We start from the raw sequence: 24,175 nt of genomic DNA on the forward strand, positions 1-24,175 counted from the left end.
GCCAGTTAGACCCTGTCCTCAGGTCCTTTCTCCCACTAGGGTCAACCCCTGTAGCTAGGCCACTTTTGTGATGGGTACAACAAGCAGAGAAATACGACCACAGATTTATTTGTCCTGCCTGAGTCTGGCAGCTGCCCCTGGCTCACACCCCAAGGTTAGCTTTATGTCAGTACTAGTTTGAAGTAAGCTTCCAAGTGATTCTTGGACATTTCCAAAGCAGAATTAAGGGCCTGAAATCCTGGCTACTTAGTTTTATTGAAACAATTAAGCTCTGATACATCTGAATTTTTTCCACTGTTGAGTAAAATAGGCATGCTGAATTCAGTGGCTGGAGTTGTAGATATTACCTGAGCAGTTCTGGCACACCCATGCAGGAGGAGGAGATGGCATTTATCAAGGGGACCCTATTTGATCAGAGATCTCACAAACCCCATGAGTCAGAGCAGAGCCTGCCAAGGAGGCTTCATTGCTGGGATACTGCTTGCCTTCAGCTGATGTACACAGTTAGCTCTCTGCTGATAAAGACAAGGGTGACATGTATCTCCTTTTCAATAAGTACAGTATGTTGGGGCCTCCTTGAGATTGTCATGTGAGTGCCTAAAATTTAAGATGTAGCAGCTTCCTATTGTACAAGTCCCACCATTTTATATTAGAATATTATATTGAAGCCAGCAGTTTAAAGAAAAAAAACAATTCCAGAAAAATACAAAATGTTATTGAGGCTACTGAGGAATGTCTAGCTTCCTGGTGGTGGTTATAACTTCGTGTGGTTATTTTAGTTAGTTTCAGGCATAAAAGTCATGTCTAGTCACAACTTAAACATTTACAGTCTGCTTTGAGGCAAACAGGGCTATTTATTCCAAGGAGTATAGTGTCTGCATTACATTGACTGCAAGATTAGAACAATAAATCACTCATTCACACACACACACACACACACACACACACACACACACAACCAAGAGATTGTAAGTTCCCATTTTAAAAGTCAGGAACTTGATTTAGGAATGTGTAAGGCAATGCTTTGAGGATTTAGTATAATTCTTAGAGTGAACTGGGGCTTTGTGAATTCTTTTTCTCCTCAAACCATTAAGGAAAATCCTGTTAATAAAATACCATTCTTATCTGCCTGGATTCTGACTCAGGGGAGCACACTGAGTATCATCCTCAGAAAGAGAACAAAGGAGATGAGAGCATAGGGAATGCTAGGAGTGTGAACTTAAGGGGAAGAGAAGACACACCAGCAAAGCCAGTTGTCCTAACTCAGAGAAGATGGGTCATTGCTGCAGCAAGCATTTGTTAGAAGCTTGCCCAATAATAAAGAAACCTCTTTCTGCCAAAGGCCAATGGTCTAGATCTCTCCAGGGATGTCCGGCTTTGCTTACCTGCCTGCCTACCCAACAGTGAATGGAGCAGAGCAGCTCTAGCCTCCTTCCTAAGGATAGATGACGTCACCATCTGCCCAGGCCTTAAACCAACCAAGGAGGTTCCCCTGCTCTTCGTGTCCCAAACGTGTTTGGAGCTCATTTCCCACTTGTTCACCTCACCTAAAATCTACTGCATCCACCCTTTACCTTCATCTCCCACCTGGATTATTGCAGACTAGATTTTACCTGGTTTCTGTGTTTCCCATCTTGCTTTCCTCTCTCATCCATTGTGGATGTCCCTAAAGTGATGGCACCTTGTTCTGGAATTCATCTGAAATTTGGAGTCAGACAGAATGTATTCATACCCCTGCTCTTCCTCTTTCTAACAGTAAAGCATATTACCTGACTTTCTGAACCTCAGTTCTCTCATATTAAAGATAAGGAAAATCAGGCATCCTTTACAGGATGGATGCAATTAAATACATTATCAGCATCTGGTACATTGTAAGAACTTAATAACATTAGTTTTAACCAATTCTATTTAGTATTCTCAAAGTAGGTGCTTTCTTTCCAGAATTGAGAGAGGTAGAAAGAGAAAGAGAGAGGGAGATAGAAATACCAGCATGAATTTACTGAATACTTAAGTGAATAACAGTGTATCACTTGACCTGCATTTACATCCCTGCCAAGCCATTCTCTTGCTTGTGTGACTTACCTGAATCCTGGAAAAATTATGCCAGCCATGTGAGCAACTCTGCTTTTTTTTGGTACCAGAAATTGAACTCAGGACCTTGTGCTTGCCAGGCAGGTGATTATGCAAATGAGCTATATCCCCAGGCTGCACAAGCCATCTCAGCATGAGCCTCTGCTTCCTTACTTGTAAAAGGAGATAATTATTATGCCCACCATAGGCCTACTCACAACACACATACTTGTTCAAAACCTTCTGATGTCCTCCTATTTCCCTTAGATAAAAAGCAGAATATCTATGGGACTTCAGTATCTGCAGTCTCGTCTCTGATGAGCTCTGTTTCATTCATACCAGGCTTTTTTTCTTCTCCGAAAGAACTGCATATATAACAGTCTGCCAAGAGATTCTTCTTCTTGTAGTCTGACTACTCCATCAGCTTCTTATCAGCATCTTTGTATGTGCCCACCAACAAACACACACAAGCACACACACAAACACACTTTCCCAGTTAACCATTATTCACCCACCAGCACACTTCACTTCCTTGGTACATCTCTTCCTGGTATGCTCTGGGTTACATGCCTTTGTAACATACTTTCACAACATTCTAGTCCCTCATTTAAACACTTAAACTCCACTTGTGTTTGTATATTTCTGAAATTATTTGATCAATATCCCTCTCTACTATTAGTTCAATGAAATTACTAGTCCTACTAATCCTGGAGCATGAGCTAATCTTGAAACATAGTATAGAATTATTACTTCATGAGTGAATGAATATCATGGAGATTAAGTGAACTAATGTTATACCTGATCTGTACAATTAATGGGCAAATAGTATCCATGATAGCATACAGCGGTAGCTTGGCTCATGAACTTAATTTGTTTTACAATTTAAGTGACGATGGATGGCCATGCTTGTGTTTTTGTGGGGAAGATGGCCACAGTAGTGTTTCTCACCCAATGTGGCATTTGTAAATGGAAGCAAAATTTTGTTGAATACTTTTGAGAACCAAATTGTTTGCAAACAGAAGCATACGTGAACCAAGGTATTAATGTAATGAAAGCAGTAAATGAGGAATCAAACCAAAGTAGGAAGGGTTGGTGGGGGCCTATGCCCTGGAAGTGTTGAGCTCTGAGCCAGGTGAATATTATTGGTCAAGAAAAAATTGTAGGAGGGAAGATTAGTAGTAGCTTTGTTATTCACAAATAGCAGAATTTAGGGCAATAAGGGAGATGCCATGCTAACCCTTCACTCACACTTGGGAGGATGTTCAAGGAGGGTTAAAGGTCTCCAAAATAAAGTCCTGGCATCACTGTTTCTTAGTCATACCAAGTCACTTTTTTAAGTCAGTAAGAATAACTTCTGTGACTTTACCAAATTGATATTTCAGGTAAACAATCAGCAAGTATAAATGACTTCAGGTAAAAACCTTCCAGACCATCTAAGGGAACTGTGAAATAAAAAGCTGATGATAAATAAAAGACTGAAATGTTCAAATACATATTTTAGTGATCATATAATGCCTATATAGAAAATTCATTTTGACTTTCTAAATCCAAGTCATTTCCACTTTTATTAGTTCTCCCCAAACAGATTTATATAATGTCCATTTTTATAAGGGAGAAAAGAAAAAGGGAGAAAAACCTTAGGAGCTAAGAAAGAGAAAGGAAGCTGCTTTTCCAAAATTGTCTAAGACAGATACAGATTACCACATCTGTGTATGCCAGAACACCTACATGTGGGCTGCTTCAAAGAAAAACTTATTCTTTTTAAGCCCCAAATAAAGATTTAGACTCATAAATTGCCAAACTCTTCGAAGCAGCAAGCATCAGATTTTCCAGGAATAAATCTGAATGAAAGCAGGGACTCATGGGTCCCATTAGCTAATGTTGCCAACAATTTCTAGAGATGGAATGGCCCAAATTCATCTCCTGTGATTTTCCTCAGGGTATAACTTGAAATTGAGTTGAAAGTGACTGTGTGGTCACTGGAGGACTGCTCTGAAGGAGCTGTTCCCAGTTCTCAAAGAATCCACAGGGGCCGTGGGTCTCGGAACAACAGAAAAGTAGAGAGAAGTTACAGCCCAGTGTGAAGTGCTGTGGGTGGCAGATGTCCAGGTTGCTCCGAAGCACCTCAAAGGGGCACTTAAGCACCCATGTGTGGATCAGGAAAGGCTGTGCAAGAAGGTGGCACTGGTGCTGAACTTCCAGAAAGGAGAGACATCACAGGTGTTGGTGAAGCCGGCTTCTGTTTCCATAACACTACTTTCTACAACTTGTATGAGGCACAAAATAATTCAAAAGCATTGGTATAAGGAAAGATACCCAGTAGGAAAGGATAAGGATAAATGGTTAAACCTGAAAATGAAATCATTTCTTTAGAAGGTATCAGATAGGAGGCAAATGCAAATCCTTTTCAGAAACAAGTAGTGAAAATTCATGTCAGGGGAAGGAGTACATTTAAATAACCATATTCATTCCAACCTTGACTCTGAAGAGACTGCTTTAAAGTTTCAGAGCTATGTTCATAAACTCAGCTATTTTTATTTTATCTTCCAGTGGGACAATTTATGGTTCTTTATCTCTTTGATAAGTAAAGTGGGAAAAATAAGATCAAGAGTTCGCAGATCAAAGTTAGAAGCTCAGGACTGGAATCTAGGGAGTCTGACTCCCAACTCCAGTGCTTTCTGTCCTATTTACTCTTTCCATCCTGTGTTGACTGTGGTACTTTTCCCCTCTGAAAAAGTTGACATTTTTCATCAAGAGTTAGATTTTCTTCTTTTAAATGATTCATAATTGTATATACTTGTGGAGCAGCATGTGCTACTTCAGTAAATATATATGTAATATATATATATATATTGTTCACATCAGGATAATTGCATATCAGTTCAAACATGTACCCTTTCTGTTAGGAATATTCAAAATCTTTCCTAGCTCTTTTGAACTATATTGTTGATTGCTTTTAGTGATTAGCCTACTGTGTTAAAGAATTCTAGAAGTTATTTCTCCTATCCAACTGCACACCGGTACCCATTATCCATCCTCTCTCAGTTCCCTGTTAGTCAATGGATTTAGGAACTATACTAATCTATTTCATGTGACCACTTACAAATCTATTAGGATTGCTAGGTCTGCTCCCGCAGGGCCGGGAAGCTTGTCATCTCTAAAATGGAAAGGTCGTTAAAATCCATTCCTATAAAGGGAAATTTTTAAAATTAAAATTATGGTTCTCACACAAATATAAAATGAATGCATGTCAAATTTTGTAAAAGACTCATTAATTAATGAGAGAACTAGTGAGGCAAAACATCTGGTTCAAAGGAAAATTCAGTATGTTACACATAGATAAGTAATAAAGAATACTGATGTGAATTTATAGATAGGTGCAAAACTTCTCATTCACAGGGTAGTAACCAGTCATAGCTCACTTGTATTTCTGTGAACAAAAACAAAGTGTGTTATGATCAGTTTTCCATAACTCACATGAGCTATAAGCCAAAGACATTGAAAGGGAGGGAAATAACCTGAAAAAATGTGCTAGACAGGACTTAGGTCTGCCATCCTCAAAGTCTTTCACATTTACTTAGCATCACCTCAAATTCTTTTAGTAAATCTGTGACATTACCCAAGCAAATAGCATTTTACAGAGTAGAAAATTCTGGTTAAAATGGTAAAGCCACTTGTTATAAGTGATAAGAATCTCCTGCAGAATATTGTTGAAATAGAGATTCCTGCGCTCCACCTAGATCTAGAGTCAAGTCTCACTTGGAAATCTGTATGGTTAAATGATCTTTTGGATTCTGATTATCTTCCAGCTTTTAGAACAACTATGACTTATCCAAAAATACACAATGGGCAAGCAGCAGACCAAAAACCAAAACTCAGGCTTCCTAATTCTCTGTCAGTGCTTTGTGCACAGATCTGCATTTGGCTTTTGGCCTGTGACTTCCATTCTAATGTTCTTCACCTTGCAAAGTTTTATAACTCTCCATAAAATAAGAAAGGAAGGACCCTTGAGAAGAGGAAGACAGAGGAAGACTCCCTCGGTGTCTTGTTTCCATTCTCTAAGTACATTACTGCTTGGCAAATACATCAACTTAATTAAAACTAAATGTAATTCTAATGCACCAATTTGATTTAAAAATAATCTTCACAGGCACCAGGACATCAAAATGCAATTAAGGCTATTTGGGGAAAGTCTCTGATGCATATTATATTCTGATTCTGCACTATGTCAAGAAACCCAGATCCTCCCGAATGCCACTAATGTGTTTAACAGCCTCCCTCTCACTCAAATGCCTCTTTCAATTAGGTTCTGAAGAGCATAATCCATGACAGTTGAGGAACATTTACCAAATTCCTTTCGAAAGGCTCTTTTGCTGATGCTGTCACTGGTCTACGGACTTGAGAAAGTACAAGCAGTCTTGTGGATATCAGGAGTGAGGAAAAAATCAAATTGCAGAGTTTAATATTTCTTGATTACTTACTCATACGCTCTCATTGTAAAAGATTCCAGAACAAGAATCATGCAAACAGGGAAATCAGTCCAGTGAAAAATTAAGCAATAGGTCTAAAATTAATAGAACCATTTGGATGGTTCCTTTTTCTGCTCCCATTACCTTGGTTTTACAGAGTACCTCTTTTGACTGAGTGATGATGGTTGTTGTAAGGTTGATTTGGGCTTCCTGGCCTAGTGAATATGATAGAAAATATCAAAGATTCCTCAAGATACTTCAGTATTTTGTAAATAAAATGGGCAGTTCTGAGTTTTGAAGAGGCAACAGTAGTACAAGAGGCAGCTTGATTTATTGGAGTTAATCATGGATTGAAACTCTGTGTGAAGAAAGTGAGATCTCAACCTGCTTACTCATATGAAAATGACCTGGTTATGCCTACTTCATTCAATCAGCATTGCAGACCCTCTAGACTATGTAGCTCTCCTCTTCACTCTTACCAGAATCACCCTTGCAATCAGATTCTGGCCAATAGAAAACTGTATTCAGCCCCTACACACTGATGTACCCTTGTGTGCACTACCTGAAGTAGCTCAAAGGCCAGAGTCTGAAGCCACTGAAATCAAAGATGCTCATTAACTAACCTCTGCCAAAAAGCCGCTGGAACACTCACATAGAAGCAGAGCAGTCATGTTCAGTGGGAAACGTCTGTAATTGCAGCTATTCAGAAAGCTGAGACAAGAGAATTCCAAGTATAAGGTCAGCTTGGACAACATAACGAGAACCTGTATCAAACCAAAAAAAGAAAAGAAAAAGGCAGTGCTCACTAGATATTCTGATTTCCAAGTGAAAAGGCACAGGTTCAGGAGAAAATTTGCATTTTTTGTACATCATTCACAGCACAAAGATTTCCACATATGCTTTCTCATTTAAGCTACACAGCAACTTTACCAAGTAAATATAGTTCAAAATATATTCCTTGTGAATAATATATAACCAACAATATATAATGGAGATAGCTGTGACTCAGAGAGATACATGTGTTTGAGACTTTTGTTTGGAATTATATCCATACTTGATTTTGTCCTCCTGGTATTTACCTCTCAATCAGGGATGACACTGACTGAAATTATCAGCTGTACATTCTTCTACTGTGAGATTATCAACATTCTGAGTGCAGTACTTACTTGTCTTAACAGTAGTGATAAACATCCCTTGTGAACTTTTCTAAATGTGCTTCCCAAGTATTACCATTTAATCTTCAAAAAATTGATGGGGTGCTATTATTATCCTCCCCTTAAAGTTAAGAAAACTGAGGCTTACAGAAATATTTTAATATCTGTGCATCCAGTGAATTAGACCTATGAACTATATTGTCCTATAATCTCCTTTGGCTAAATGGCAGGCATGGAGGCATGAGTGAAAACAGAAGTCCTCTGAATTCTAAAATGCAAGTATTCAACTTGTCCAAAACATTCCCAAAGCAAAGAAGGCCCCAGATCATCCTACTGTGATCATTTCCCAAAGGAAGGCCAGTCTGAGGTCTCAGGTTGTCTCAGACAGTGGAGAAAGTGTTTCTCAGAAGCAGTTGACTTCATCAAGAGGGATCAGGGTCTTGACCACTAGGAATCTGTGCCCTACATGGGCACAGAGAGGCTGGGTAGTGGGGCCTTAGATCAACTCACGCTTCTCTTTCCAGGAGTCCCCATCCTTGGGACAGAAAACTTCCTTCATAACACTTTACAAAGGGTTCCCCATAGCTAACCAGGCTCAGCTTGTGTTATTCATTTGCTCTGTGCATGCATATTGTATCTGCCAAGTCCCTGAAGCCAGTTTCCTGGTGGTAGAGATGAGCTGCATTGCCTTTGTGGAAAAATAAGAAATGAGGCAGACAGGGGAACTGTTGAGAACAAACTCAGGTAGCAACCATTACTCTCACCTATACATAGACACAGGCACTTACATGCTCACAAATAAGCCCTGTGGCTCCTCACCAGTAAGCTGTAATTGTATAGTTACCTTTAGTTGTTTATTTCTATTCTCATTGCTTGTCCATTGCACCTTCACCATTTCAAGATTTTCTGTCAATCATGGTGTAACCAACCTGCAGGCCTTCCTCTGCACCTATGACAAATATTATTGAGCAAACAAAAGGAAAAGGCCAGCTGTGGTGCTCTGATCTGTCTTCATCAAATAAAAAGAAAGTGTTTTTATTGTTAGGAATTGCATTGTACTTTCTGTCACAGTATAGGGCAAGCAGAATTTTTAATTGAATTTAGAATTCTTTGATTGAGTTAAGCAAAAGAAACAAATTATAATTATTTGGGATCTCAACCCATTGGTCCCCAAAATTTAGAAAAAAGTTATAGAATTCATACAGAATGGATCAGAAGTGGAAAGTCACCTGAAGGAAAGAGACTGTTAGGCCAAGTGGGATCATTTAAATACTATTTGAAGTTTGCGAAGATGAATAAAGAATTATTCCATAGAAATGGGCCTATCTACTCCACAAGTGTTAAACAATTATAGGCAGAACTATGCACTGTCCATCTTGAAAACAACTAGGAGCAGAATTATAAGCATAGGCCTCCTTCCCTTTGGGGCCAGTGTCAAGGCTTTCTATGTAGAACTGGTTGGCACAATGTTTTAATTTAGTTCTTTGATAGCAGAACTCCGTATCCCAACACCGTGATAGGAGAAAAGAACTAAGTTGAGAAGGTGTCTTAGTTACTTTCTCATTGCTGAGACAAAATACCAGACACCCAAATTCAACAGGGGAAAGGTTTATTGAGCTCACAGTTTTTAGAGGTTTCAGTTCATAATCAGCTGACTCCAAGGCAGGGTGGCACATGGCAGCGGGGCAAGAGTTCATGGTCGTGGGAGACAGCAAAAGCAACAAGAGAGAGTAAGACAAGCCTCTTTCTGCCCCCTATATTGTATCCAGTCTACTGAGACTAAGGTGGTGGCAATCCAATCAGTGGACTGATCAGCAATCACCTATTCTTAATCCCAGCACCCTTAATCTCAGCATTGCACTACAAATTAATCACACACTCCAGATTTAGCCACCTCCAAAGAAAAAACCCTATAACTACATGAGGCTTTAGGAGGACATCTAGTCCAGTGGGGAAAAAGAACTCTAGGTAAGAATGCAGCCCCTGTGGGAAAGAACGCTGACACTATTGGGCTGTGCCTGCATGAGGATAGAGTGTAAAAACCCCACAAGCCACAGGGCTGCTGGCTCAGATATTAGAGAATTGTGGCCTTGGATTCAAATGCTATCCTAGAGAAAGATCCCCCTTACATTGAAAAAGGCATTAACTGTCCCTGTCTGGTACTTAGACTATTGCACTAACCTCTTATTCTTTTCTTTTTGGCTGCATCCTGTTTATTTCCTTCATAGCCCATAAGACAATTTGTAATTGTATGTTTATTGATTATTAATATGCAATACATTTTATGTTTAATAACATATGTTTATTAGCTGTTTTAATTATCTTTTTACTTGCTTATTATTCATCTTTCTCACTAAATATTGGTTCTGGTGAAGACTGTGTTCACCGAAGTATGCCTAGTACCTAGGAAAATGATCCTTTAAGAATCCACATTCTGTAAACATGTATTGAATAAGTGGGTAAACAAGAAATAAAGTAAACAACAAATGGGTGAATTTAACTCTCCTCATTCACCAAGCCATTTTCTGATCCTGGTAAAGTTCTTTTATAAGAAAGGAAAGAATCTTTATCACACTGTTAGCTCTATGTCTGGTATTTCTCATAAAATTATAGTTTCTATTTCAGTGAGAGCCTTATTCTAATATGTACTTTAATTAACAAGGGGCATGCATTTGGGGACTGTCCACTTCTGGGCACATTAATGAGCTAGACTATAAAAATAGAGGTCAGATTCAGGCAGCATCTTCCGGCAACATTAGGAACATACCTCCCCTAGTCTCCAGCTTCACGCCCTACTTACAATTCCTACCAAACCATCAGCAGAGTCATTGTATTTGTCACTGACACATGGTTTCTTAGGTTATCGGGTTAAATAAAATCTGCTGCACCTTAGAAGATTATTCTACATTGACTTTCATCCTTGCTGCTTAATTAAATCCCTTACTTGGGAAAGAGTGATTTTCAGCCATCCCGCTTTCTGTAGCATCAGCACCTAACTGTGACTGTTGAAATATCAAAATGCCAGTTGTGTTTAATCCTTCAGGTGTGACAGCCCTGTTATGTTGTAATCCCCAATGAAAATAGATATTAACTGAAAATTGAAAATGATGGCAGAGGAGATTGAATCAGAATAGCAAAATGAGCACACAAATCTGTGTCTTCTCTTGCCCCAATTCCAAAGAAGATCCAAAAAATATCTGTTTTAAGGACTACTTCCATAGCAGTACTAGAAAAAAGAACGAATTCCATGACATAACCAGAAATCTTTGGAATTTCCTGGCAGGCCACAGAAGATACAATTAGCATGAGAACAATGCAGATGACCAGAGACCAAAAAATGCTCAAAACAAAAAACAAACAAACAAAAAAGTTTAGAAGTAGAAGCACATTCAGTGAGACGTTGAGCCAGTTTGCTGAAGAGTACGGTGTCTGCAGTGGTTGATTCCATCGCTGGCCCTAATTCTTCTCTCCTTCCTACTTTGATGCCCATTGCTATGAGACTGCAGCTCCTTTCACAGAGAGGTAGACACCCTTACTCCATCCCTTGTATCTAGACTGACCTTATAATTTGCATTGGCCAATAAAATAAGACAGAAGGGACAGTGCATCCACTCTGAGTTGTATACATTGTAAGGCCTCTTGTCTAAAAAAGGGAACCCATGCTTAAGGAGGCTTTCATGTGAGCACCAATGCCTAAGAAAGAAGAATGACTTGTGCTGAGATAACTCTGACCTCCAGACATTCTAAAGGGCAGACAGAAGGGAAAGGGTAGCTCTGCTTAGGAGGAAAATAAACTAACCTCTCTAACCAAGAGTAAGGAAGCCCTCCTTGTTTCACAGTGAGACAGTGGGTAGTAGAGGCCCCAGGCTGCTTTTCTACTATATTTCCAGGTATTCAAAAATTAGGTGCTTTGATTACACACTCTGCTCCTTTAAGCATAGCCTGTAAACAGCCCTTGCACATGGTGGAGGAAGCCAGGGCACACCAGATGTGTGTAACAGCAGACAACCCTGACCAGCTGGCCACATCCACCTTGCTGTCTTTTGACATTAATATAAAAAGACAACCAAGAAATGCCAGGTGTCCAAGAAAATTTTTGAGATGAAGGAGACATAGTAAGATAAAGAACATAGCAACTAATCCTAAACAATTCAATAAAGGAAAGAAATATATTTTAAAATATGATAGTATCATCAGAAAGATCTACTATATTACATCTATGACAGAAAGTAACTTTCAGAAATTTTCCAGAAAATAAATGACAGCACTTTCAGAAAACAATAAAGGACCCTTGAAACTCTTGAAAATTAAAAGTTTTTCCTTAAAACTTTACTAAATTTTTTCTTAAAAAACTCAATATTATGATAGAAGAGATTGTCACAGATTATCATATTATCGTAGATGAGTTCAGATGCAAAATAAATGATTATGAAAATAAAATCAAGAAAATTTTAATACAGAGAAAGAAAATAGATGGAAAATGCATAAGAAAGACAAAAACTGTGGAGGATGGATTCAGAAGCCCCAAAATACATTAATTAGAAGTCCTCAAAGGAAAGTGGATGAGAAAAGCAGCTAAAGATATAGTAGAGACTTTTTTCATGATCAAAAGTAAGAGCCTTCACATTGTAAAAGCTCCTGTAAATGAAGAGTAAGAAGAATTAAATTATGCACAAGCACACACACATGTGTGCATGCACACACATGAGCACACACGCACACACCTGGATTTGGGAAAATAAAACAAGAAGTAGCAAATAACAAACACAGCTAAGGGGCACCACCAACAGAAACACATCTTCAGCTAAACCCAAACAGTGCTTGGTGAATCTATTCCCAGTATTTGCTTTGGCACAAAATAAAATTCCAAATCGTACCAACACAGAAAGTAGAGGTAAGCAAAAGTATGCTACATTCCAAGAAGGCAATGAGAAGATGAAGATAATTATAATGATGACAAATTCTACATGTCAATGCTAAAGAAAAACAAAATGTTTACACATAACGATATATAAATGTAAATGTATAGGAAAGAATCTCCAAGGACACACAGGACAGGCAGGACAGGCAGATACAAAGGGAAACTTGGAGTTTGAAAATTATCAAGTTGTAAATTTTGAAGTCAATTTGCAATGTGAATATGATTTTCTGTATATCAAATTAAGATGAGGAGTATTTTTTAAAACTCAGCACAGGGATTATGCCCAGTATCTACTTTCTTACAAGGGAAAAACTGTAAGGTCATGTTTGTTTTACTTCTATGTATTTTAAGATTGCTTGCAAGAATGAAAAATTATTACTTTTATCTTTCAAGTGTCATATACTTTTTCTTCTTTTTTTACTTCCCCACCCACTCAACTCCTTCATTCTTCATCTTAGTCCAGGAGACATGATTACTCTTCTAGAGGATTCCAATGAAGACTGGTGGAAAGTAAGTATTTCTCTTTCTTTAAAAAGAACTGAGTATTTGGTAAAAAGAAAAGATTGTTTGGTGATCTTTTGGTAATTACAAATAGTGGTTCAATTGCGAATGAATACCTCCTATTTCCTTACAGGGAAAAATTCAAGACAGGATTGGCTTCTTTCCGGCCAACTTTGTTCAGAGAGTACAGCAAAATGAGAAGATTTTTAGATGTGTTAGGACCTTCATTGGGTGTAAGGAGCAGGGGCAGATAACACTGAAGGAGAATCAGGTGAGTACAGCACACAAAAACATGCCGGGTGTGGCCAAGCAAACATTACAGAGCTCAGGAACTGGGATGAGTGAAGTTGCATTGTATCTAGTTGAGAAAAGATATTTTTATTCCAAAACATATTAGTGTAGTGAGAAACTAAACATGCAAAACAAAATGTTAGGAACCTCCCTTGGTGATGTCTGTTCGCAAGAGGAAATATGCATTACTTCGTGTCGGCAGGGTGAGAGTACCTAATCCTGTGCTTTTCTCAGAGGATCACTCATCACTGACGTGAGCAGCTAGTGTGGACTGTGCTTGTGCACACTAGTGTGTAGCCATTGTCTCTTAGGAACGTGCTGGTGTTACTTGCTATTGTGTTCCAGGGTTCACTATATTGGCCTCAAATCACAAGGATCCTTTTTAGGTTTCCTTGTCCAGATTCTAAACCTCTGCCTGTTCACTGAAGATCATGACATCACACCATGGTATAAGGCACAGAATATAGATGATCAAGGACTATGTCAGGCACATGTGTTAGACCTTTCCCTACATCTAATCTAGAGGTGTCTGACACCATCTTGCTCCGGTGTCGTTGGATTTGGAAACCTTTATGATGTTACTTTTCCCGAACCCTCTGCATCCATTTGTCTTTAAACTTCTTTCTTCCCTATCTAGTCCTAGCATTGTTGACAGACACAAAGAAACATGATCATAATTTAAATCTTTGTCTTATTTTTCTTCTGTTTGTCTTCTTCTTCCTCTTCCACAGAGGGCTTCTTCCCACCCCGTGTTATCTGCAGCTCCTCTCCTGTCACAATTCTGTATTCTCACTACAGGGTAAAATAATCTGATCAGAACTCCAAGTTTGCTCTGGATATATTACAAGAGGACTTGTGAAAGGAGAAATTAGTACTTCTTTTCTCTCCCCATGAAGTCACACTGGGTTTCAGTTTCTAGTTTTGGAACCCAAAACCTTGCCTCTTGTTCTGAATTCTTGGTACAATAATTCTAATATTTTCCAAGGCAATGAATACCTCTAGTCGGAGGTGATGAGGCTTACCTTACAAAAAAGTACAAAGAGAAAAATGCATTAATGATTGCAGTACAGCTCTGTTCAGTAGAGTTGCTCAAACACATCTTGAGTATCTTATTTTAAAAGTACCTTCAAAAGTAGTTTCTAAGTCGTACACAAAAATCAGTCATTACTTTATGAACATATCTGATTTATACTTTTAAAAACTGTTTTAGCCAACTTAGCCAACTATTTTATATCCCTCCTATGGCTCCAAATGACTAATAAATAACACTGAAAAAATAATGATTAATTTTCCTTGATACCTATTCAAAAGAATTTTTTAAGTTATAATTTGAAGGAATAGCTTTTTAAAAAACTTTATTCCTACTCCTGTTATATTCAAGTAAATAAGTTATTTAAAATAAGAGACCAATAATTTTGAGTATTATTCTTCATATATAGTTTAACAAAGATGGGGAATGGAGTAAAGGCAATTTGGGTTTTTCATAAATACTAGGATACGTCAGTCCACTCATTGTGAATAATAACTTGGTACCATGCACCAAGAGCCACAAAATTGCTCAGTGTCATGAATGCAGTAATTCCACTTTCTGTTATGTACCCTAGAATGTAATCTAATACAAGGGGGTAGAAATCTTTCTGCAAAAAGATAGTAATCAGAATAGTGTTCACAATGGTAAAACTTAGGAACAATCACACAACAATGAGAATGATTAGGTCAACAAAACTACTTTCTTTTTGGGCACAGTGTCAGGAACCAAAACCATTTTGATAGTGTAATGGTAATGTTCAGGGCAGAACGCTGGAACCAAGATCCCAGTCCCTGTTTTCCCAAGGTGAACACAGAGAGAGAGATGTAGATACAGACGGAGCCTGAAGCCCTGGTTTTATTCTTGGAGCCAGTGAAGCAATAGAGTGCTGGTGTGAACGAGGACCTAAAAGGCCTCCTTACTACACGCCCTGTGCATCTTTCTGTCATCACCGCCACCGCCACGGGCTGTACTGAGACTCAGGATTCTGTGACAACAGTGGCCCATGGTGAACAAAGAATCAGAAGGAGTGGAGCAGAACTGCATAGGAAACAAGACAGCCTGATGAGCTCCCAGGAGGCATAAGAAAGGAGGAAGCTTTCCAGACAGTGATAAACCTTTGACATGTAGCCAAATCAAATCTCCTGATTCAGAAGTGAGGAGAGACCTAGGAGAGAGAAGAGATCTTCAAATATTGTATCACCATCTTAAATGATGAGTTATAAATAGTGGAGAACAGTAACGTGAAGTTAAATAATGATATAAAAGCAGTAAAAAGTAATACAAATTTAGGAAACAAGAACTTCGTTTCTATTTAAATTACTTTCACAATATAAATTTACCAGAACTACAGTTAAAAAGAAAAAAACACTTGATCTTACCTTTTGAATCTAATACTATAAAGGTACATCGTACTGCTTGGTTTGTCTGTGTATGCTCAGAGGCACGCATAAGCAAGCACATAGCATTATATCCCCCCTTTGCATATCCAATTACAGTAGCTGCTACTTGTGCAAATACCCCCAGAGATGCATTCTACCTAATGATTTTTTGTTATTAAAATCTCTAATATCCTAAGAAACTGGGTTACTGGGCTCCATAATTTCACCCTAATTTTATAGTTTTACTTGTATTTGAAATTCTTCCCTTTCATAAAAATTGCTTATAGTGTATATCAACTTTAGGACACACTGAATTTTATGAATTTATACAACCTCTGTTCTATTTGGCTGCTTTGGACATAATATACAGAGTTCACCAAAAAGATGTATACACACTTCAGGAAAAAAAATAGTATATTTTTTCAACAGATGGCCATTGCTTTCAGCACTTGTGATTGTAGAGGCCAAAGGTAACATATTAATCTCAAGGTGTCTCAATAAATCTAGTATTAAAATATTTATGCAAGTTTTTCTTTTCCTGTGTGTACACATTTTTTGGCAGACTGTATGTTTAAAAAGATCAAAAGCCATGGATGTGCTGGAAAGATTTTCTGCCCAAGGTTGTTTGTTCTCCATGGAGCTGATGTTAACCCAGCACGCCACTTCCCCCGATACTTCTCAATGAGGTAACAACAAGAGGCATCCTCTGCCTAGACAGAGCAGTATCATCTGAGGGACTTCTCAACAGCAGCACATCTGGGGAGCCCCGCCATCTCCACGTACCTGGCAGATTACACAGACCACTCTGCCTCCCATAAAAGTATGTCAGATCTCTCTGGGTATTCTTTTTTGGATTATGATGACCTATCTTGAATCTGCTACTTGAAGGAGAACCTTGTTTCTCTAAATCTTGATTCACAGAAAAGAAAAGAACAAATTAAAACTCCTCTAGACATTGTCTCAATAATAATCATTACCTATCACCTTTACTAGTCATTATTTAACTATATCATATGTACAAATTATATAATATTGTCAAATTTATATACCTACAATATTCTCTTTGATATCACACACATGCCAATGAATTTTGTAGATTAATTACTAATTGTTTTTCTTTTACAAAAAGCTCAATAAAAGTTTATTGATGTTACGTACCTTGCTGAATGAGCAAGAACCTGGTAAGTGACAAGGGTGTAATGTAAACACAGATCTGCAAATTCCAAGTCAATGCCTTCCACTGAGCAGGGTGCCCTCAGCAGTGTTCAAAACCCATGAACAATAAAAAGCCATTTGTACAGCTTGGCTCCCAGCATAGGCAAATGTCATAAAAAGGAAAGTTTTGGGACCAGAGAACCCCTTGAAAACATATTCTTCTTCTTGAGGGCTCCCTATTGAGTCATTCTCTATTCCAGGCAGTGAAATCACCATCCTGAGACTGAGACCCCATCTCTAATGCCAGACACACTCCATAAAGCAGGTGGGCACTTTTCCCAGCTTGATTCCATGCCAACCCTTCAAACTTCTGCAAGTTTACCCAACTGTGTCCTTTCCTGTTTCAAAAATTTGTAAAGTCTTTTGATTAAAATAAATTCATGAAGTACATTCATCTTTATTGGCAAATGTTATTAAATCATCTTGCTAGCACATTTGATTTTTTTCTCAGAATAATCTTGTGCTTCCTGATTTGAGATGAAGCATTGTTTTTACATTATTAAAATACAAATCAGTGAAACCAGAAGGCAAATTAAAATTTGCTCAAGTTGATCAGTTTCCAGAAGCAGAACATCTGCTCAGTGGTTCCTACCAAGTCCTTGGCATATGCCTCCAAACAATTTTTCTGGAAGTGGGCCTCACACCTGCATTCTCTACATACTACATTCTCATGGCTGAGCTGACAATCCCTTGGGTTTGGGGTGGGGAGGAGGGAACAACTCATCCTCTTCAGTGAGACATGTTTGAGTTACAACATAACATGTCCACATGAACTTGGAACTCAATAGGCCCTCATATATCTTTTGGAAAGTGTCACAATCCTCAAGGATTTGTGCAGGGTGGTGTTTCTTAAGTTATGGTTTTTGGACCACTTGAATCAAACTCACCTGGGGATTAGAATAATTTGTTTAAAAATGCAGATTCTGAGATTCCACCTCAGATCTGCTAAGTCAGAACTTCTCTACTACAGGCAAGAATCAGTCTATTTCACAAACTCCCAGGCACTCTAATCAAAGCTAAAGTTTGAAAATGACCTTTATTTATATCATCTCACATAAGTTCGAGAACTGTTCTTTGATGATTAGAAGCATTTTTATCCATTTAAAAAGGGGGTCACTTCCAATCAGATGTGGGTCAACAAAAGGCCCTGAGGTCTCTACACTTAAACAAATTCTCTATTTTCAATCTTTGTCATTACTGTGGCAAATAACTTTTAAGATGCATCAGCCACTTGAAAAACATCCACATTTTAAAAAATTATTAAAAACAACAAATGTCAAAGTTCACCTCCACTTTGTTGTCCTAAATTGTTTTAGGTGCAAGGTTTGGAAACACGCTTGTTTGTTGGAGAAACACAATGTAAAAGAAAGAACACAGATTCCAATATTACACAAATATGGACCTGTGTCCTGTGTGATTTTGACAAAGTCACCTCCGAATATCAACATTCTCATCTGTAAAGTCAGCACAGTAGCATCTCCCTCCAGTCTGTAGTTGTGACAGTTGTCCAGGGTCACTGTGTGAAGTCCCACCGCAGCGTCTGGACAGCACAGGTGCTAAACATGGGTCATCTCTCCTACCCCCACCATCCCTCAGAGTAAAGCCCAAGTGCGGCATTCATCTGCTGCAGTTATATCTACCTAAAGCTACTAAGTAAGTACCAGAACATAGCCACTCTGATATTTATAATTCTAAAAATAAAAAGAGACAAATGATCATTAGCAGGGAAATTGAAGAAATTTGATTCTGAAAATAAACACAATGCATCTTTTTTATTGAATCATATTTCTGCCTCTAGGGTTAATGTGTCTCATAATTATTATATTATTTTTTCATAGTGATCTTGTTTCCAAATAGAATTAAGTTATCCATTTGTCATGACACAGAATTTGCACTGACACAAAGTATATTTTGTTCATTCTTTAAAATGTAAAACTTTCCTAATTAAATAACTTGAAACACAATAAAACCATTTCTTTAAATTCAGCCATAGTTTGATCATACTTATAAAACTATTTCAATTGGTCTTTTGTGTTGTATTAAAACTTTAAAAGAACAGATAAATGATTTTTAGGCAATAGAACTAAAATGCACTTATAGTGGAAAAAATTAGAAAACATTTTAGAAAGATAAAAAACATGTGACCACTAGTAATTCAGCTAGCAAGGTGTTATTGACATAACCACAGGCATATTTCATACCAAACTGTCCTTTTAATTCATAATCTAATACCATGTTCTATTTAGTCTCCCAGCTCTGTAAAGGTAGTCAGTATATGTTCATCAAAACACAATATAACTGCACCCAGATCAAGGACAGCGAAATATGGTCCATTGACTAATTTTTTTTAATGAAAGTTATATCAGAATTTAGCTAAATAATATTTTGTAGCTTCCGAGTTGAATAAATCTAACAGAAACCCCTTTTCCTGAAAGTCACAAAATATTTACTGTTTGGTTCTTTACAACCCCTAGTCTAGACGTACAAGACAATATTTCAGTAACTCCTCTGTTGGATGCTCAGAGTTATTTTTTAAACTACTATCAATAACCTTAATGACCACATTTAAATCCTTCTCACTAATTCCAACTGTTTTCTCAGGATATACTTTAGAATTTAAAGGAAAAGAGATAAGAAAGGGTTCTATAGCCCTTTATATATACTGCCATTTTCCTCCAGAAAGGTTGTGCCAGTTTACAACCACACCATCTATTTATGAAACTACTGAAGTCACCACATCCTTGCCAGAAGTAAATTTGATATCTGTTATTTTGATAGATGAATAATAGTTTAGGTTATTTCTGCATTTCCTGAATAAAGGGTTTAATGTTTTATCCTATGTCTATCAAACATTGGTATAATTTCCTCGTGTGCTTTGTCCATTTTCTTATACTATTAAAAATACTTATACTGTTCTCTTTTAAGAGTATTTACACCTGGTCTATCCTATGTGGCCCATGTTTTTCCCTGTTTACCATCTATCTTTTGATCTTAATACTTCTTCCCCAGGAGTTTAATAATTCTTTAGCTGGATCATCTCTATTTTAGCATATTTTTCTTGTAGTTTTAGTATCTTTAGCATTTTCCACTTCTTTATCCCTCTCCTCTTGCTCCTAAGAGAATATTTCAAGATAGCCCTTATTTCATTTTCATTTTCTAACGTTTCAATTCAACCTTTCATTGCTTCTAACATAAATTTTAATGCAGTCTTCATTTCTCGGTAAGATTTTCTTCTCAGGCCCTCTTCCCCTCAGCTATTTCTTTGCATCTCATTACATCATCTCTCTACCTCAAGAGATTCTTGTCTTACAACATCAAGGACATGTCTTCTTTCAGCCTCCTACATCTAAGCATATTATATTTTCAGACATGTGTGCATATTTCCTGCAATATAGCTAATGCTGTAGTCTTGCAGCAAAGGGAGTAATAGTAGTAACAGTGTCTCAAAACTGTCCTGATCCCTAAAACATTGAATATTTTACCTTTTATGGCAAAAGGAACTTAGTAGATATGATTAAATTAAAGATCTTACAACAGGGAGATTACCCTTGATTATATGGGTGAGCTCAGCCTAATCTCAAAGATTCTTATACCATCAGAAAAAAAGATGTGGTAATGGGAGCAAAAGTCAAATAGATTTGGAGATGCTTTGCTGCTGCCCTTGAAGATGGAGGAGAGGGCTGTAAGCCAAGCAAAGTAGTAGACACCAGAAGCTGGAGAAGACAAGGAGTATGCATTCTCCTTGAGAGCCTGCAGAAGGAATTCGACTCTGCTGATACCTTGGTTTTAAGACTTGAGACTTGAGAACTTTAAGCCACCAAATTTGTGGTAACAGTAATAATGCAGCTTTCATTTAAAAGGGACTTTGCAGATGTGATTACAGTTATGAACATTGAGATGGGAGTTATCCTAGACTGTCTAGGCAGGACAAAGCTAATCTTCCCACCTTTATAAGGGTACAAGTACATCTGACTTAGGCAGGGAGATGGAACAGAAAGGGCAGATGAAAGATGAAGCACAAGGGTAAGTCAGAAAACTAAAGTATGAGAAGAACCCAATCCATCATTTCTGCATTTAAAAATAGAAGAAGGGGCCACAGTCCAGGGAAAGCAGGTGGCCCTACCCACATGTTTTTCACTAAATGGGCACACCTCATCTTCCAGTTTGCTGTATTTATGAGCTGCTAACAACTCATAGCTGTTTGCTCCAGTAAGGCCTCTGTTATAGATCCAGAGCTGCCTCACCTGAGAGGCTATGCCTTGTATGTCTCAGTCAGCCAGCAGCCGAAGAGTATCTGGAGCCCAAAAGTTCAAAGTGAGACAACATGTGCTGAAACCATGCCCAGATCTCCTCTGTGGTCTGCCTAGACTTGTCTCTAAGTTCTCATCCTTGTTAGGCCCCTTAGTCTGCTCATCCCACTCCTCTCTCAAAGACTGTCTTAGTAACTCACTTGCAGGATGCTTCTAGGAATCCCAACCTAAGATGTAATTTGCCTATGGAAGCAGGTCAGGTATAAGAAACTCACAGCATACTAACATTTCTCCATAAAACTTCTATTCACATGTACTTAATTAGCATGTAGGTGGTGAGTGGCAAGTGTATCGAAATGGGAAATGTTAACATCTGTATGCTTGGGGCTAGGAAGAGTTCCCTTTGACTTCCTGACATTATATAAGGCACATAAAAAAATTCTAAGCCCATGCTAGGAGCCTGCTAAGTGAGAGCTATTATTTTAGTTCTTTAAAATAATGTGTTAAAAACTTTTATGCTACAAGTGAGGCTCTTATTTTGTCCTCACAGTGACTCTTTAGGGGACCCCATTTTATTAATCCTCATTCAAAAAACTTTAGCCCATAAAATGCTCAATGCCTGGGGCTAGTCCCAAACACTAGATTCCACCTAATTTTTTAATCAAAACTTGTTTTCACAGTGCTGCAACTACCCAGCCTGAAGTTTCTCTCCTTTCTCCAGTTAGGTGCTCCTGTGACCTCCAGGAGCAATCATTTCAGCTGCAGGTTCTAGCTTTTCTGTTGACACTAAAGTCTTATGATTTTTCTTCCTTGACCTTCAGATCTGTGTGACTTCTGAAGAAGAACAAGACGGTTTTATTCGAGTCCTCAGTGGGAAGAAGAGAGGCTTTGTCCCCCTTGATGTCCTGGAAAATGTCTGACTGTAGGTCCCTCCTCCTTGTGCAGTAGGCAAACTCTGCTGTGACGCTGTCTGCTCATCTCACTGTGTCCCCCCAGACAAGCTGCCATGTTGACCGGGACCCCCAGGAACAGGGAGATGGACTCTACGACCTGCACCTGTGGAGCAGCAGCCACAAATCAGAAGGCCCATCGCATAACATATTCAGGCTGTCCAAAGTGGGGAACAGGCTGAGAATCAGCTGTCAGACCTGGGGCAAATCTGGTGGCAGCAGCAGGGCTGTCAGCCACAGCTTCCTCCAGGATTTGATTCTGTCCCTGTCTGTGTGCTATAAATCAGCCCACTGGAGTGTGAGCCAGTGTATGATGTGGCCCCAGTGCTAGGTTCACAGCTGTCTAGCCAAGGGTTATTCTGGTTCCAGACATTTGTCCCCAGTACTGGCCAATCAACATCACATTTCAGAATCCAAGCATTCTCTCTGCAGAGAATCAAAAAGACCTCCTTCCTAGCTCAACAGTCCAGGGCTCACCTCCAGGCCCTGCTTACTTTGTGCTCTACTGGTTGTTCTTTGCTTCTCTTTATTTCTCCAGTAATATGTATTAAATCTGAGGGCTCAGCTGACTTGGCACCAACTGCCAAGGTCAGACCTGCCCCCACACTGCAAACGGCAATTCTTGCCTCTTTGGTTAACAATAGAGGTAACAAAGCAGGATCTGGACATAGGTATAAACAGCAAGGGGAAGTGCAGGTAAGGAGAGGCAAAGAGCCCTTGTCTATTGATATAAAAACTTCTCCTGAAGTAGATGGAGCTGGGAAAGAGGGTATGGTAAAGTCTTTGTTCCCGTTTTATACCTTCTGTATTGGGAGCAGCATTCTCCCATGTGCCATCCTGCAAGACTGTATTTTGGAGGTTTAGCCCATGTTGTAGGGAACCAGAAATATGGAGGGTAAACAACAACAGCACCTTAGAAGAAATGTAGCCAAATTGGAATCCATTCTTTTTTAGGGCAGTATATTATACCCTAGCAGATGTAAAATGGAAAAGAGTCCTTAATGTTTTATCCTTCGGAGAGTAGAAAACTTGGAGTCTACTTAGCATCATCTAGAGGAATCTCTATTACTCTGCACTTGTACTAATGTTTACAAAAATACAATATACTGTGATGCCTTCCTCCTCGCGCCTCCTTCTTGCATTCAAACTTGCATCCTAGTCGTTATGACTATAGTTAAATTTCAATTCTCAGTGACCTTAAAATCAGTGTCAGTTTGATTTATTTTTGTTACAAAGCAATAAAATCATTAGAACAATTGGTTTTTAAAAGACTTAAGTATGCATCCTGTGCATGTAAACATTATTTCCCAAATCAAAGCATCATTAATCTCCATTTATTTCTTTTGTTACTTCTCAGCATGAGTTAGGAGCTAAGATGGGGTAGCTGCTGGTTTCACAGTGATTTGGATGCCTGACTATAATTTTAAAGCCAGCATCCAGACTTTTCTCCCTATCTGGTACAACATGAAAAACCAGATGTACATAGTCAAGATGGATTCTTTGACATCCCAGGTAGATAATTTGACTGCCTTTCTCTAAAACTGTACGCTGAATGCTAACATGCTTTGCCTCTAGTTCAATTTTCCATTTAATAAGGGCAACACAGTGGCTAGAAGAAGCAGAGAGAACATGTGCTCTGATCTTTGTGGTGATTAGAATTTTTGGCAAGTAGTGTCTGACTTACATTTTTAAAAGTCAGTTTTCCTTTTCAAGTTGAATGGAAGGAGGATGTGATATCCAGCCTCCAAGGCAGTACCCCAGTGAAGCCTACCTCCTGATGTCTTTGCCTTTGTGTACCCCCCACCCTGATTGAATCAAGATTTTCTTTATGTGGTCAATGGAACATAGCAAAAATTATACACATGATATCAGAGGCCAGGCCAAAAAAAACTTGCATCTTCTAACTGGATCTCTCAGAATATTTCCTACTGGAACCCTGAAATGC

At 38.5% G+C, this 24,175-nt stretch overlaps 1 protein-coding gene across 1 annotated transcript in view; it reads left to right on the forward strand.

Annotated features, from left to right (window-relative positions):
- Stac (SH3 and cysteine rich domain) overlaps positions 1-23,501 on the forward strand; it is a 146,550-nt gene extending 123,049 nt beyond the window's left edge. Inside the window, exons 9-11 of the mRNA XM_005383678.2 lie at positions 13,073-13,124; positions 13,249-13,386; positions 22,102-23,501. Of these exons, the coding sequence (XP_005383735.1) occupies positions 13,073-13,124; positions 13,249-13,386; positions 22,102-22,200 (289 nt within the window). The 3' untranslated portion in view covers positions 22,201-23,501. The remainder of the gene's footprint in view (positions 1-13,072; positions 13,125-13,248; positions 13,387-22,101) is intronic.
- The last annotated feature ends 674 nt before the right edge of the window (positions 23,502-24,175 follow it).

Source organism: Chinchilla lanigera, unplaced genomic scaffold, assembly GCF_000276665.1.
Source record: "Chinchilla lanigera isolate Chin_1 unplaced genomic scaffold, ChiLan1.0 scaffold00020, whole genome shotgun sequence".
Taxonomy (NCBI): domain Eukaryota; kingdom Metazoa; phylum Chordata; class Mammalia; order Rodentia; family Chinchillidae; genus Chinchilla; species Chinchilla lanigera.